At 38.0% G+C, this 18,288-nt stretch overlaps 1 protein-coding gene across 1 annotated transcript in view; it reads left to right on the plus strand.

Annotated features, from left to right (window-relative positions):
- The window catches only part of LOC119777512 (raftlin), a gene marked incomplete at its 5' end in the record, with an annotated part of 100,269 nt that overhangs the window by 46,323 nt on the left and 35,658 nt on the right, over nt 1-18,288 (plus strand). The window contains one exon of the mRNA XM_038276417.1: nt 11,610-11,728. Within this exon, the coding sequence (XP_038132345.1) occupies nt 11,610-11,728 (119 nt within the window). The remainder of the gene's footprint in view (nt 1-11,609; nt 11,729-18,288) is intronic.

An 18,288-nucleotide genomic window follows, 5' to 3' on the forward strand; every position in this document is an offset into this window, starting at 1 on the left:
TAAAACTACAGCAAAAAGTCATCAGGGATAATTTATATCTAAAGAACTTTTCATTTAGAACCGACTTGAAGTTTTGCTAAACTTGATTAAGTATTGTTTGAAATGATCAAAATTCCATTACTCATGGTAATAATTGTAATTATAATTAATTCCAAAACTGAGCAGGCAAATAGAGGATGATTCCCCATTTCAGGAGACTTTTGGGAGCCCTACAATTACTCAGACATCAAACCTTAGCAGCACTTTGCTTTCCACCGTGACAGCAGAGAAAGAAAAAGCCATAGTTCATTAATCTGGAAAAGTGAACCTTCAAAGCAGCTCTGAACCCACAGATAATTTATCTGAAAACAAATTGGTGCCCCCTTGCATATTTCATGTCATCTACAATAAAAAAAAAATGAAGCAGTTGTTAAAATGATTACACATATGAGAGCCTTCTAATATATTTAGCATCTTTCATGTGTTTTTAAAATATACAGCAATGTGTGACACTTTCATATTTTACTTACTTTTACAAGTTAATTTAGTCGAGAGCTAAAAGTTAACCTCCCAAAAATAGACAATATTACTGAGGTAATTCAAGTTTTTGGTTTTTTGCTCTCCAGAGAGCAGCTGGCAGAATGTCATCAAAGCAGCAGCCTATTTGTTGTTAGCCGCTAATTACATCAAAGAGCCGAACAGTTCAAGGCTTTTGAATCAGCTTCCATTTCTGCCATCTCCATATTTAGCAGATGAGTTTATGAATTGATGATGAGGCTCTTGACATGATGCAGGGGACAATCTTAGTCTTACGAACATCAAGGACATGTGTGACAGCAGAGCGGCGCTCTAAAGGACAGGGACTGGGAGACTTATAGTTGATTGGGAATGTGAGGCAGTCTTGATTTTGCAGGTCAGAGCAGCAGCTTGTCATCCTCTGATAGATACAAGAAATGCCTAAAGAGTAATTTAAATGTTTTAAGACCAACCTCTTAAATGGGTATTAGTTTTCATCTTGATGTCTGGTTACCTTTAGTTTTAACAACTTCTTAAATGATCTGTTTCATATTTGGCATTGACTATATTACAATTAATAGGTCATTTTAATTGTACTTTTAGAATCCTTGCTGATACAATTTTAGTTTGATATTGTTATCAAGAAAAACATTTTCCAAACAACACAACAAATCTGACTTTTGGAATATGTTTACCTGCTATTGTCCAAATATCTTTTAAATTTCCTATTGGACCTTTGACATTTAACAACAGCATCATTTTAATCCAATAAGATAGGATTTTATTTGCATTGATAGTTAGCTTATGTTCTTTTATGGGTCAAAATAACTTTTGCGTGTTAAACAAACAAGTAATTGCCTACAGTAGATCCCTAGGCAAGTTATGAAACACAAAAATAGGCAGAAAAAGGTCAGTGCTAAACCTCAACAATTTGTAGAGATGCCGTTATGATAAAAAATCATGCGCTTAATTTGCTTAATTTGTGATAGCTACTGAGAAAGACAGATTGATGTGCAGCAACAAAGTTTAGAGTCTAAAAATTATATCAACTAATGTAACTTTCTGTCTGTTTTTGCTTGTTTACAGCCTAATGCGTTCAAAAAAAAAATTACATTTATCCTGGAAATGATTTTAATACAGAAATATAACAGTTTGTAATATGTTAAAAATGTTGAGCTTTGGGAATGATGCCGTACAGCACTTTAAACTAACTGCTGGGCGCACAACGTATTGAAAAGTCACCTGAATTAAAAATGTAGAAATTTCGAATACATGTTCACTAACACAGGTTAGTGACCACGATAATCTGACCGAGGATGATTATGTACTGTATATTTGAGTCACTAAACTGGTTCTATAGTTCAGTCCGTGCCCAAAAGCGAGGTCGATTCCAGTGTGAAGTTCAGTAAAAGAATTCAGAATCCAAATTTCTTTTAATCATAGATTAATAATGAGATAGCCAAAGGTTCCCTAAGGAACATTTCTTTTACAAAATTAAACCAGGTGAAACTAAAACTTTTCCACTTGAGGAGTTCTAGATAGAGGATATAGACAGATGGATTAGATTTCCCTATCTTAAATAAAAAATGTATGTATATGTTTTTACAATTTTGATATATTTACTGCTCTAATTGTGTTGCTCTGTCAGCTAAAGGCATTTAACAGCCTCTATACTCCAGTTAATGATTAATCAATTTAAATTAGCTGACAATTATTTGAATAACCAAGTATTAATCACGAATAATTCAATTAATTATTTCAGCCCTACTACAACCTTAAAAACAAATTCAAGGTTCAAAATGGAGATATCCACTCAGGCCTGATTTAGATTTAGACTATTTAGATACTTTTTTACGATGTCACAAAAGTTAAATCAATTTATTACAATGCTTAAGAAAATTGCATATACCTTTCACCTGAGGGTTTCTGTAAGAGTTAATTCAATCAAACCTTCTTTTCTCTTAGGAGTAGGGTTTTTTTAAAGACAGAAATTCTTAAAATGAAACATTGGACACCAAAAAATAACAGGTATTATAAAATGCACTCCTATTTAATATGTTCTCCTATTTAATGGTTCTGAGTGCTTATCGTGCTGTGTAATCAACATCAAATCAGAATTTATTTATTTTTTTCATGTCTAAGTGTTAAAACTGCTGGGCTGCGAGCCAGCAGGAGACATGATCAGATTAACTTTTTGCACTCACACATTTTCATAACCATGTATTGTTATGCAGAGGCACTAAATTATTGGCTGATTGATATTAAATATCCTTTAACCTCAAAGCTTTTGAAACATTAATTCTAAAGTGTAAAATTTATTTCAGTGCACTCGAAAGCTCGCTAGGATATGCAGCTCTGGACGGCAGTGGCATAAAAGGTAATGGATAATATAAGAGGGTCATTTCCAGTTTTACTATAGTGTTTGAAAAATTTTATTCAGTATTTAATAGGTGGAATTTCTAAAGCACACATGAAGCTGTGTGTAAAAGCAATCCAACCTTCATAAGGCTAACAATGATATAATACCAGTTATACCATTAGAAACTGCACATTTATGAAGTTATATGCAAAACTAGGTGTAAAAATTAGCAGTTTGAACACATTTTCTGTGTGTGATTTATATTTTCCTCAAGGTGGGGATTAGACTTCTTCAAATGTACATATCTTTAAATTGTGTTTTATATCATACTCTAAGGTAAACCGTGTTGATTTTATTTCAGAATAACACATTTCTTAAACAAAATTTTGTTCATTTGTTTGACTGGGTTTCTAATGTTCTAAGACGAGAGGGGGACCAAATAGTGTGATTGATATGAATAAAAGAAGTGTTCCTTAGTGCTACTGCCTGCTTATATATATTAAGATAAGAATGTAAAGTTTGATAATTTCTATAAGAATTACTTGCGTCTTTTGTGACAAAGAGTAAAAAGAAAAAAAAAGCATTTAAAATATTAGAGCAATCTTTTGTTATATTCACTATTCCGAAAGTTTTTCTAATGGTTTGTCTCTGACGGTCAATTGTTTAGCATAGTTCAGAGGGACATTTTTTAAAGATGAGTTTCCATGGTGAGGTTTCACAGTGAAAAAGCATGAAGGGACAATTTTTACATGCACATGTGAATGTGTTTTCATGATGAGGAATTGCTCAGTGGTGCCGGATCTGATTTTCAGAGCCAGTGAGGTTTACAGATCATATTGTTACCACACCTGCATGAGATATCTAGCTTGCAGTCACCAAAGAATACAATTGATGCATCTTAAACTGTACCAGAAGAGAAGGATCCCCATTAGTCACTTCCATAGAGGACTCTATTCTTCATGGGTGCCACACCTCCGGCGTACAGTAAAACTACAGAATTTAAGCTATACAATCACGGTAAACAAAAGATGAACAAACAAAGATAGACATGCAAACAAACCAAAAACAACGGCACAAGTTAACAGTAGGAAGTATTTCAAGGAAGAGTGAGAGTAAAACTGTGTATTTTCATCACTTAAAGGGATAGTTCGGGATTTTTGACATGAATCTGTATGGCATCCCCATCACCAGTGTCATGCAATCACACTGACTTACCCCTGGCAGCATCCTGTGAGCAGAGTTCTCGTCCAGCTTTGGTCAAGCCGAAAGTAGTCCGGCAGGTTTGCTAGACCCAGCGAAATAAAATGTTTCTCTTCCCAAAACATTATGTGTTCAAAAGAGTGATATTTTTGCATCCCAAAAACATTGTAGTGGAAAAAGTCACACGTCGTTATCACTTGGTCCTATTTTCTCTCTGTTCGTATCAGTGCGCGCCGTCATTCTGACAGCGAGCTCAACAACAGCCAGATGCATGTCTCGCTCCGCCCAGCTAGGAGCTAGGCGGAGCGAGACATGCATCTGGCTGTTGTCAGGTTAGTAGGCCCTAGCTGTCAGGTCATGGTGTCGCGCGCACTGATAGGAACAGAGAGAAAATAGGACCAAGTGATAACGACGTGTGACTTTTTCCACTACAATGTTTTTGGGATGCAAAAATATCGCTTTTTTGAACACATAATGTTTTGGGAAGAGAAACGTTTTATTTCGCTGGGTCTAGCAAACCTGCCGGACTACTTTCGGCTTGACCAAAGCTGGACGAGAACTCTGCTCACAGGATGCTGCCAGGGGTAAGTCAGTGTGATTGCATGACACTGGTGATGGGGATGCCATACAGATTCATGTCAAAAATACCGAACTATCCCTTTAAGCAATGCAAGATTTATACGTTCTTAATATTTTCTTGTCAACATATATATACACGTACATAAAATAGTTATGTAAATACCCTGTGAAATAACTCTGTATAATAATCCTGCTAAATAAGAGACTTCAGCCGTATATATATGTGAATGCACTGTATATACCCCCATGCACCTTTTCCTCCTTTTGGCACCTTCTTCTTCTTTTTAACTATTTGAGCTGATTTAACGAGTAAATTTCTCCACTGTGAGATCAATAAAGTCAATCAATCAATTAATCAATCAATCATACTTTATGGTAAATTCAGTGGTGTCAAAAGTGCACAATTTGTTACTTAGGTAGAAGTACAGATACTGCAGTTTAAAAACACTGGTAAAAGTTGAAGTATCAACTTGACCTCTTTACTCAAGTAAAAGTGAAAAGGTATGTGCTCCAAAAACTACTTAAAGTATAAAAGTATAAAGTAACCTTTAAAAAAAAAAGCTAGATGCCACTATATGAATTGAAAGCTGAATGTTTCGACTATTTCGAAAAATCCTTTGAGATAGGGCCAAGGATGAGGGAGGTCTTGTTGGTCTCCGTCTCCATCCCCCGATACGCTATCGCCTGTATCGGGCCTTTCAGATATTATATTATATTATACTGTAACGTGTAATGAAAAAAAAATGCCATGTTCTCCACCTGAAAATCTCATGAACAGGTTATAATCTTTTAGACATTTATCAGCACTTTGGCAGGAACATATCTCACCAAGAGTCTCAATAAATTTTTTGATCCTCTAATGATTCTACATCTGCTCTCTGATCTGAACAGACAGTTCCAACCAGTTAAGCTCAGATGAATTATCTTTGAATGTTTTCTTTATTCTTTATCCAGCTCTATTGAATTTAAGAAAAATAAGAAAATACATCAGCATACAGGTCTTGCTTTAAAGGCACAACCCACTTTTCCTGTATTTTCCACGCCAAAATCTGCCCGACAACCCAAGGGTACCACCTGCCAGCTGCCTAACATCAGGCACAACAGGGAGGAGTCCACACATGTTATACTCCCTCGCCTCTTCCTCGCTCTGTCCTGGCAGTGCATGTCTACTCACCCTGTTTGAAATATAGATAAGCTGTCAGCTGCAAGTCTCCAACTGTCTGAGGCAGCGCCTGGCACGCATGTTGAAATCATGTCACCAGAGAAAGCCAGCGGCGGGGTTACGTTTCTAGTTTGCCAAAGGTCAACCGGGCTTTAGTCATAAAAAGGATGACCTGTGAGTTTGCAAGAGCAACAGGACTAACTAAACCTTAAACATTTACCTGATGAATATTCACTACAGGTTTACCACTTAAAGGTATTGCGGAAGATTTTCTCGAATTTTTTGAAAGACCCGCCCTCTCCACTTAAAAAAAATGTGCATGCGAGAGCATGCACAAGCCCATTTCTCCTTGTGCACATTCTGCTTCAAAGTTGCTGTTCTCATAGCCCATACAAGCTTACTGTGTCCGACGGTCCGCTCCAACCCCTTAATCCCTCAATCACTTTATAGAGCGGGGACTATATACTGAACTCAGTTAAGTCACTGTTCTGACAGATGATCCACGTTGGTCATGTAAGTCCTCCTCCACTGCGCGGTGCCTGCACCATCTTTATTATTAGTATCCACTGTCAGGAAAATACAGCAGGCCGCTGTGACAGCAAATCCCATAATCCTTTGCAAGGAGAGCTCTCTGCGCACCTTAGCTTACCTCACATAGACACCTGAAAGTGCGCATGTGCAGAAAAAGATAGCTAACGGGACGAGCAAGTAGGACCACCTTACGTAAACATATCACTAGAATGATTGACAATTACAGTAACAGCCATTAAAAATGGCCCTTCCCAGTCAAATGCCAACCAAAGGGCCAACTTCCAGTCATTGGAGTGACCCACTACTTCTCCTGGGCATGCATATTTTTTTACTCTGACTCCACCCTATCACTGAATTGAAGAGTCTGACCAGGAGAAAGCTCTTCTCTTTAGATCTTAATGTCCACCAATCATGTCAGAAAGAATATTTTAGCACAAAGATTGATGTTTAAAAAAGGAATCTTAGGGGACCAGCCAAGGGCCCATCAAGAAAGTGGGGGAATTTAAAAAAAGATCCTCCTCTATACCTTTAACTACACTCAATTAAGCATTTTCTGGCACCAACCATAACAACAGTTTCCCCAATAGTAGTTTTCTTTTATTTGTGAAAGATAATTTGTAGATAAGTTGACTGGATTCTCATCAATGTGTATTTTTTAGCACATTGCTTCGTTTTATTGAAATTTGCTGAGAATTATTTCTGTAATGCTCTTTTAAGGTCCCACTGCACGTTTTCACTAAAGTTTTCAACACCTCGCTTGTTTTACTTTTGAACATTTCTGAAGATTATTTCTAGCTTTGACTCAAGCTTCCTTACTATGTTTGCTTGATACATGCTATGAGTTGTTGATGCTATTACACGATAAGGGATAAGATAAGACAGGACTTTATTGATCTCACAATGGAGAAATTCACTTGTGACATTAACTCTAATAAATAACAGGAGGAGCAAAAGAAGGAAAAGGTAACAAATAAATGTACAAAACACACTCAATACAGTGTTCAGTTGCCATTGTCACTGGAATTTAATATTGCAAACCTAACCCTGTAATGATTTCTTTCAAGGAATTATGATTAGATGGAAATGTCATCCATCATAAAGATATGTTGCTGTCTAAAGTGAATGAAAAGAGGCTGTCGGTCTTGGGGGACTCAAATCTAAAACTCTCGTTTTCCTACTGTATTTATCTCAAGTTTGGCTTTTTATTAAAATCATGCAGTATTATGTGCTTTATTGTCCTAACAGGTAAATATCCCATGTGCTAAAAAGCTTTAATAAGCTACATTTCATTGTACAGTTATTTTAATAGAAAAACACAAATTAACGGATATTGGAAAAAAACTGAACCGAAAATCACGTTAAACCTTTAACGGTTTGTTCTCGGAACGGATTGTTCATACATTTGGAGGAGGAACAGATGGAAGAAGATATGAAAGCTTGAGGTAGTTCATATCAAGTCTTTGACAGAATACCATCTATCTGGAAGTAATCAAACAAAAAAAGAAATCTGTGAGCAGGAAATTCATGATCCACAAAAAAGTCAAGTTTTCTGTAATTACATATTGTTGCTACTTTAACCTGCATCCAACAGATCTTTAAATATCAGCACTGTAATGCAGATAGGTTACATGACATTTTATGCCCAAACAGTTTAATTTTCCCACATTAGAGTAGTGATGACATGACAGCACATCTTTATTCCCTATTTGAAATAAAATATCTGATACAAGTTTAGAAAAAACAGCCGTCCTTCTCTATCAGACTTAAAAATCCTGATGCATCCAAAATTTTACCGATGTCTGATTTATCCTGCATTAATGCATTAACACATTTCGGATTATTGCATGTTAAATATAAGAATGAACATGTGCATTTACAAGAGTGAGAAGAATACTTTATTTTTAGATTTTGTCCTGTTTAAAGCAGGAACTTGATTTTGTGTCATTACTACTAAGATTGTACATTTGCATGCCTTGCCCTGTGACCTTCCAGTCATTAGAGATAGAAAACAATTTACTGAGAGCACCTGGTGATTTTTGCAAGTGTAAACATCTTATTCTCTGTCGGCCTGCCGGCTGCTCTGCTCAGCTCACAAGTCAATAGGCATGAGTTAACATTTATTTGTGCACGCACCTAGTGCATTCCCCTGACAGACTGTGTGCCCCCCAGCTACCGCTTTCTATCTTTCCACTCTCCTGCTTCGCTCTCCCCTGCTCAGAGTCTGTGTGTATTATCACCGGAGACAGGGCTGTACAGCCAGAAAGAAACTGTGCTGATCTCACCTGAGTGATCCCTGTTGCAGTGGCAGGAAACCTATACCGAGTCTCATCATCTGACACTTCCCAAAATGGTCCCTTTACTCAAGCTGCCACGTAGAGAAAGCTGACGGCTGAGAGAGAGTTTGAAGTATTTGGAGGGAACAAGAGACAAAGAGGGCAGAATGAGGTGAACATGGACAAAGTCTGTTTTTGAGGGAGCGAGTGGATGTATAAGAGATGTCTTCAATTGAGCGTGTACAGATCCTAAATGGGTTTTCAGGGAGCAAAGAAAATAAAAGAGTCTGTCATCCCCCGCTCTGCCTCTTCCTCTGTCTTACTTCCCCATCTTCTCAGCCTCTCCAGTCACCTTTCATCCCTCTATTATTAAGGCTTGGTAATGAAATGTGGAGTGTTGCATGTTGGTTCCCGGGCTTTGGCAAACTGTATTAGTGTGTAAATGGCGTGGCTGTAATGAGAAAGCACTCAGGCCAGCTGGACGGTCCGGACCTCAGCCTGTGGATTGTGGGCCTACATGCACACAATCACCAGTGCGTTACATGAATAACAAGAGAGGTTTCTAAGGGGTTGAAGTGCTCTTTCTGTCTTGGTTGCCAATCCTGTGATTGTTAGACTCCAACAGAATAGAGTAGCTTAGAAAACCCATTTGGTCAGCAGCACACAATTCAGCATCAATGTCACCATAGCGGTGAGGCTAACCTCATTTAGGGCTTTTTTGAGGCTAAGAAAGTAGGCTCAGAAAAACGGTTTATGGCTAATTTCTTATAGACTAACTTCAGTTTATTGTGGTTACTATCAAAAAATGTGTCTAAGTGACGGATCAATGAAATGTCAGGCCGTTAATAGGCATTTTTCTTGTATTTGTTGCGGTGGATATATGCATGCATTCAGCAGTATGACAGTGGCGACAGTGGCGTCGGACGTAGGCCTGAAATTAAACTGTTGACAGTTCAAGCCCCGGCTCTGGATTTCAGTGACCTAAGAGCTTTACATTACATTCAGTCATTCACCCATCCATGCACACACTGATAGTGGCCAGTTACATTGTCTCAAAGGACAGCCACAGAAGCCAGTCTGCTGTACACCAGCGCCACAAGGCCCTCTAACCACCATCAGTAGGTTATTCGGGTGGAGGACACAATGGACACAATGACATTAAAAGCTAGAGCTTGAACCTTTTTTTGCAGGGCTAACTCCTGAATCTAATACCTCTGTCGCAAAATAAGGTCTAAAAACACATTATTACAAAACCTAATACAACGACTGACTGCTAACACTACTGGTAATTGATTTTTATGTAAAAGTAAAATCAATTTGCTTCATTCAGACTTTACTTATGACTTTAGATGTTTTTTTAGTGAGGCTGCTAAAAGCAGGAGACTTAAATTCCCTTGAATTCAAACTGGTGTCTTATTGTGTACTTAAATATTCTCCTCAGGGCAGAGCTCTCTGCCCCTGTGGCAAATCAGCACTTTTTGTCTCATTCACCATCCATCAGAATGAATTAATGATAGCTGTCAAGAAAAGTCACCCTGTCACTTTAGATATTTTACATACAGGTACTAAAGATACTTAAACATACATATGCAAATTATACTATCAGGGAACAATGACAAGGCAGGAGAGACAGACAAAAGGAAGAATGTCTAACTTCATAAAATTAGCATTAGTTACAGTAAAAGTCGTTTTCAACACTGACTGTAGTAAACTATAAAACGGTTGTTAATTTAATTAGATGATGCTACGGTACTTTCTTACCCTTGTGTGACCGTGTTAAATGTCAAGTAAACTAAATCCCCACCCTCTACAGAACTGATTTATTATTGATGTTGAAGGAGGAAAAAAATGCCACTCTTTTCATTTTTTAACTAGAGTGCAAACATTTTTCAGCTGTCAGGCCACATGTGTACTCCTTTAATGTTAGAATGCAAGTGAACTCACAAATGGGCTCTTTTAACTTTTAGGATCAAATGAGGTAATCCAGTCTGGTTCTGCAAACATTTAAGAACAAAAAGAATACACAAACGCTAGAAACAGCAACACAGTTTAGTTTTTTTCTGAGATAATTCTGTGCGGCTCCAACGTGAACTCATATTAAGCAGCAACAATGTTGTTCTACTTTATTTTTGAGGCTGGTTGTGGCTGGGTTTTCTTCTGTTTCTTTTGCTTCAGTCAGATTCCATTTTTGTGGGAATTGGCATGTTCAAAGGAGTGATATTTTCATATGACTGACCAGCCTCAACTTGATTTCTTAAGCCACAACAAAACAAGACTGAGGCTGAAACTGAGGACTCATAGTGTAAAAAACCAAGACCCCAGCCCTGGATTATATACATGCAATGTTAGTAGTTCAGAGCCTCAGTGTTTTGTGATTTTATCTAGGGTGAAAATGAGATTTGATTTATCCAAAAGTGGACTTTCTTCATTTGATCTTTTCTGCGCTGTGATGAATCTGGTTATCTTTTTAAAGAAAAAGTGTCTTCAATCATATTACCTGGCATATTGAGCATAACTCCTATTAAGTAATAGTGCTGAAGGGCTCATCTCAATCGTAGGCTCTAATTCGTTTTTTGAGGTGCCAATCCCTGAAATTTCCTAATTTCTGATTAAACATACAAGAAGGATTTTTCATTTCTGTTTTGTTTTGCTCCTCCATAATGCTACAGTTTGAATGACTTAGATTAAGGACTTTCCAAAAAAAAAAAATTAAAAACAATCCAGTGGACATTGGTTCCAAGTTTGAAGACGTTTCGCTTCCGATCCAGGAAGCTTTTTTAATTCAAAATGTCAGGAATAGTGTTGAGTTCGACGTTTTATACCGCAGCCCAACAAAGCCTTGTTTTTGTTTTAGATAAAGGGTCCTTACTTCTGACTGTGTTGTATAATTGTTTTTGAAAGTTCCCTGGAGAAATGTTCACGTTTTCTTTTGCTATAAGGTCAAACTCAGTACCTTCCTCCAGTTATTAGTCTTTTTAAAGCAAGGTTTTGTTTTTTACCTTGTCTTCAGATTTGCTGCCTAAGACTGTGGAAAGTGTTTTCATCTTCCAAGAGGGGATCGAGAGTGAGACAAACGCTGCTGCAGCAACATATGATGCCATTGTTGTAGAACAATGGACCATCATTGATGTAAGTAAATATGTACATGTCTTTTAATCTTTGAGTTTATGGAGTCTTTACCAGGTGTTCTGTGTGCAGCACCGGGGAAACAATGTACCTCTTCCTATATATAATAGAAAAATCCCTTTATTTTCCCACAATGGGGAAATTCTGGATTCTTTTCTATATTTTAAAACTACAATGGTGAAAGTTTTTGACTCAAATTTAAAACTCTGTTGATATTGGGGGAATCTAGTGGAAGCTGGAAAAATTATGAATCTCATTTAAGACTTCTGGTAGACTGTACTGTACCTTCAGATTTGAATGAAGGTTGTGCAATTCAGTAATCTACTATTCTAAAATACTGATATCAACTGTATGGATTGTATATATTATTTTGACATTTCTTTTACTTGATGTTTGCCTGTTAAAAGGTCATAGTTCTGTACATTTTCTAGTTTCCCCAAGTGGTCAGAAAATCTTTGTGTTCACACGTCTATTGAAGCAATAATATTTCTCTATCGGATGAGATGTTATTGCTTGATAATTTCTACTAAATATGGGCAGAGCTTGTCTTGATTCTCCAACAATGTATTTGCATTAGTTTTGATTACATTCGGTTATAATCTTGCCTGCCCAAGAATTATACAACATGCCCAACAGTCGGACAGCTGGAACTTAAAGTTAAATATGCTGCATCATCAGATGAATAGGAATACAATGCTGTCCTAAAGGAGGGAATTTTTTCAGTGCCATTGAAATGTCCAACTTACACTTAGCATGAGATTTTAAATCTGAGAAAAATAACTGAAACTTTTTAAGATGGAAGTCTTTCGTCTTAAAACAAACTAAGATCAAAATGCATGGGCTATTTGATGTTTAGAGATTTGGAATTTAAATTTTTTATTATTTCCTTTCCTGCTGTTAATAAACTCTATTACAACCATCATATCATTTATTCTCTTTCGTTTATCTGAGGTATACAGAGTTGTGAAAGTAACTTCTTGCAAGTGGAAACCCAGGCATTGCTTTAACTCATTAACAGTTCTCACTTTAATGTGGATCGGAAGGTAATCCCAGACAAATTGCATATCATTTAGCCATCAAAATTTAGGTATTGGGAATTTCACAAGTGCAATGTTCCTAGAAAACCTTGAAAGGAAAAGCTTGCAGCAGCTCAACTCTGAGCTCTCTCTTTTAGACAGAATCCTTCACCTTTAAGGCTGAGCCCAACAACTCAATAGGGGAAGCTAAATTCAGTGGGTTGTATCAAGCATCCTCTTTCATTGGCCGCATCTATTGACTGTAAGTGATGGTTGCAATGAGCTGGACCAATAGGTCGTTATGACAAAAGATGCTTTTAATTAAGAGACATGACACCCTGTTCGATTTATATATTCTTGCAAGTGATCAACGGCAAGTGTGCTTGAAAATCCCCCTCTGTTTGAAGTAGTGAACCATGGCTTCAGAGTTTAGTGCTTTCATCATATTTGTGATATCAAATATTGATATTTTTTTGTAGCAAAACTCACTGTTGCTATATCATTTAAGTCAACTCCTTCTCAGATCTGTATCCCCATCATCTTGTTCCTGCTCCAACCTCACTACCAGAACTCCGAAGGCCAAACTGGCAAATCTGTTTGTATGGAACATGTGTTGTGGTAGTTTGTCTTATCAGAGGCAAACAAGGCTTTATCAGAAGGCCGATAAGTGTCTCTTCTCAACAAGTTCCAAGTTGGAAATTGATTTTTCATGGGAGTAAAAGGGTTGGCAGGCGTTTTACATCCTTTCATCTGTTCATGTCTGTTTTTATGTTGGCCCTTGAAACTCAGTGTGCGTGTGTTTGTGTCCGTCAGTCAAGAATGTTTTATTCTTGGTATTGTGTCCCTATATGTGTGCTGAGATGCTATCTCTGTAATTGAATTTTGACTTTGTCGCCTCTGGCAGTCCAAGTGTGAAAGGAGACTATTGTCCCTCACAGAAATGGGTCTCTCTCTGACTGACCACCATGGTACTGATGGCCTTTTGTGCCAATAAAAAGTCTCCTGCAGTCCTTCCCTCTTCTCAGCTGAATGGCAATAATGTTACAGTTAAATGGATTTCAAGGCTTCCTCAGAAACACCAACCACGAGTGATGCCACACCGTTGCTAGTGTTCTGGAAGATCCAATCAGCTCCCCTCTCATGGAGGCTTTATCAAAAGCCGTTCCACTCGAGTGAGCTGCCAGTTTAGATTGACATTTGCTCTTTCACAATGGCTGATCAGGACTCCACGTCAATTCTATTATCCGCAATAACTGTTGAAAATTGATATGCAAAGCATCCTCACAGCTTCTTATTGTTTCATCTCTGTAATCATTAAGATAAGAAATAAAGAATATTAATTGCAGTAAGTTTTTTTCTTACATCTTTGGTTAATTCATCTCCTCTTCCCTACTTTCATGCCTCCAAATAGTATCACAGGTGGTGTGTTATATGAAACTCTGAGAAGAAGAGAAGTGCGTGTGCAATCATTTATATTGTTGTCAAGTGGGAGTGTGTCATCTCCCGATTGGAGGTTCTTTGTCAGGGATGGCAGAAAGGTATTAAAATATAATTGTATGATTCATAACCTAGTTAGAAATTTTAGGAAGATTAGCATTTTGAACAGATTCAGCTTTCTATTGCTTCAGATCCACTGGTTTTCTATTATCCTTATAATTACTGCAAATAAGTGGAGTATTCTGGGATCAGTTTGCATTAGTTAAACATTGATCCAATGGTTAAAAAAAACTGATTGGTTTAGTACATAACAATACAATCAAAATGATAAATACATGATGGGGACTGTAATAAAAGTTGTGCTTTTTAACAATTTAAGTAACATTAAAAATTTATCATTTAAAAGGGCAAAGAAAAGGACCCTAAAATGTGTCAAATCTTGTATAGGGAGATGGATTCAAATTGGATAGATTATTCCATTCTTGGAATATGTTTCCTGATAAATTGGCAATGACAGAGAAAAGCAAATGTCGATTTGTAGCCTTCACTTCACATACTTGAAACGAAAATGTGTCTAAAAACTGATGAAGAAAAGCAACCATTAAGAAGCCTTTAGGTTAGGTACCATTAAAAAAACAACTTATTATGTTAAGAAAGCAGTAAGTACTACTGCCTATGCACTGTAGCACTTTGCCAGGAGTTCTCTCTATGGTTAAATAAATAAATAGATACACTATATTGCCAAAAGTATTTGCTCACCTGCCTTGACTCACATATGAGCTTAAGTGACATCCCGTTCCTAATCCATAGGGTTCAATATGACGTCGGTCCACCCTTTGCAGCTAGAACAGCTTCAACTCTTCTGGGAAGGCTGTCCACAAGGTTTAGGAGTGTGTTTATGGGAATTTTTGACCATTCTTCCAGAAGCGCATTTGTGAGGTTGCACACTGATGTTGGACGAGAAGGCCTGGCTCTCAGTCTCCGCTCTAATTCATCCCAAAGGTGTTCTATCGGGTTGAGGTCAGGACTCTGTGCAGGCCAGTCAAGTTCATCCACACCAGACTCTGTCATCCATGTCTTTATGGACCTTGCTTTGTGCACTGGTGCACAGTCATGTTGGAAGAGGAAGGGGCCAGCTCCAAACTGTTCCCACAAAGTTGGGAGCATGGAATTGTCCAAAATGTCTTGGTATGCTGAAGCATTCAGAGTTCCTTTCACTGGAACTAAGGGGCCAAGCCCAGCTCCTGAAAAACAACCCCACACCATAATCCCCCCTCCACCAAACTTTACACTTGGCACAATGCAGTCAGACAAGTACCGTTCTCCTGGCAACCGCCAAACCCAGACCCGTCCATCAGATTGCCAGATGGAGAAGCGCGATTCGTCACTCCAGAGAACGCGTCTCCACTGCTCTAGAGTCCAGTGGCGGCGTGCTTTACACCACCGCATCCGACGCTTTGCATTGCACTTGGTGATGTATGGCTTGGATGCAGCTGCTCGACCATGGAAACCCATTCCATGAAGCTCTCTGCGCACTGTTCTTGAGCTAATCTGAAGGCCACATGAAGTTTGGAGGTCTGTAGTGATTGACTCTGCAGAAAGTTGGCGACCTCTTCGCACTATGCGCGTCTGCATCCGCTGACCCCGCTCCGTCAGTTTACGTGGCCTACCACTTCGTGGCTGAGTTGCTGTCGTTCCCAAACACTTCCATTTTCTTATAATACAGCTGACAGTTGACTGTGGAATATTTAGGAGCGAGGAAATTTCACGACTGGATTTGTTGCACAGGTGGCATCCTATCACAGTTCCACGCTGGAATTCACTGAGCTCCTGAGAGCGACCCATTCTTTCACAAATGTTTGTAAAAACAGTCTGCATGCCTAGGTGCTTGAATTTATACACCTGTGGCCATGGAAGTGATTGGAACACCTGATTCCAATAATTTGGATGGGTGAGCAAATACTTTTGGCAATATAGTGTATAACTAATGACAACAATAGGTCTATCAATGGTACCACTAATGGAATAGACACAGCCAAACAGAGACACTCTGGGCCAAAAGCAGTTTCTGTGAGACAGAAAAACAAAGAGAGTACACTTGATTAATGGCAATTGTTACATCAGTGATTCTGTTCAGGGAAAGAAGGATACTTTAAACAGTGCATCAGGCTAATTCTCTTCTATTGGGCATGTTATACAAAAATAGTATACGTTAGTGGCAGTAATTGGTCAATTAAGAAAACTGTCTAGGAAAGAAATATAGTTAAACCAATAAGCACTGAATAAAGAGTAATGTCTATAAAAACCAGAGAGTCCAGAACTTTATTTGCTGCAACATTGCCTATGACTAGGAAGAGGGGCACAGAGACGCAGAGGCACTGCGCCAGAGTTTCCTTATATATGAAAGGAAAACAAAGATGGTACAAAAGGTTAATGGCAGCAATGGATCAGTAAATGGCCATGCCCCATAAAGAGAAAAAAATTAACACAGAGTCATTGGTCCAGGCATACATTTTATAGAAAGCAATACAGAGAGAAAACAAAAGTTAATGCCAGCAATAATTGCTAATAAGGCATTAAAGGAGCGTGGCAGTACAAAATACCTGAGTAAAGAAATGCTTGCTGCAAACCAATTCCAAGAGAAACATAAAATGATTCTTTTTTTTCTTTTTTTTTGTCTTATATGTTCAGCTTTTTTGGTCTTTTATAACTCTGTGCTTCTGTTTGTGCATGATATTAAATATTGGGTGCTGCATATGATTGTCAGTAAGAAACTCCACAGAATATCATGTCTGATATTATAAAATCTGTTATTTTATTAATATTTTAGAAACCTTTCCAATACAGTTGCATATGTTATTGTCTGAAGAAGTTTTGCAATTAAACTGTACAACCCAGGCACCCTTGGTATAAGGGACAGCAGCCATTCTGCCAAAAGAATCTAACCAAACATGATATACAAACCAGTCCAATAAATGGGAAACCAACCCAAAACCAACACAAAAATACACTGAAGATGAGTAGCCAAATAATACATGACCTATAGAATAATATGTGTAACACAGTCCTACCTACACCGACAGACTTTCAAAATAAAGCTCAAAGTCTGAATTTAACCATTAGTATTTTTGTACGTGCAAAACCCATTGAACCAACAAAAAGATAGACTTATGAAGACAGAAAGGTGGAGAATTGACTTTTATGGTTATAATTTGTGCTAAAGTTGACATTTTCACTCATCTCCTGTAATTTATTGTGCTCTTGTCACAATGTCATATTTCTTTACTTTTTTCATGGGTTTCTTCATCATATTATTCAAAATAAACAAATAAAAACAAACTTGAAAGTTACAGTACCTGCTCTATAGCTACTGCATGTCTCAAGCTGCGTGTGTAAATTCTCAGTCATCTGGGTCATGGCAACCACAAATAGGCTTAAAATGGAAGGCACCCGGAGGCTGTACAGTCCTGCAAGTGCAGTGAGGACTGTACAGCCTCCTACATTGGAGAAACCAAAAAACAACTACACAAACGTATGGCACAGCATAGGAGAGCCAGTAGCTCTTTTCAAGTTTCTGCTATAAACTTGCATCTCAAGAGCAAAGGACACACATTTTAAGACCAGTGTGTTCAGATCTTGGACAGAGAAACCAGATGGTTTGAAAGGGGATTCAAGGAAGCCATCTTTTTGAAAAGAGAAAAACCATCACTGAACAGAGGGGGAGGATTGTGCTTTCAGTTTCTCAGCATTTGCAATTCCATCATGGAACTAATCCCAAAGAAATTCCATAAGAACTCCCATTAGGATTCAAAAGACCAATCAAAGAACCCATGCACGACAAAAAGCCTTAACAATCCAGAACAATATGGAGCTGCTATTTGACCTGTATCTGACTTCAAATGTGTGTATGACTTCCAAGCTGCTCAAATACACCAGCGCTCCAACTACAGATTGCTCTGGTACGAGCCAATTGAAGACTCTTGGATAGGTGTTGAAACCTCTTCAAAAACCTGAGTGAAAGTCCAGTTGCTGTCTAATTGAAGCCTGTTTGTTATTTCCCTAGCTGTGACTGGTTATATTGCCTCAGTCAATTTTTATTAAATACCCTGG

The sequence above is a fragment of the Cyprinodon tularosa genome, unplaced genomic scaffold (genome assembly GCF_016077235.1).
Source record: "Cyprinodon tularosa strain WSP-4 unplaced genomic scaffold, ASM1607723v1 ctg124, whole genome shotgun sequence".
Taxonomy (NCBI): domain Eukaryota; kingdom Metazoa; phylum Chordata; class Actinopteri; order Cyprinodontiformes; family Cyprinodontidae; genus Cyprinodon; species Cyprinodon tularosa.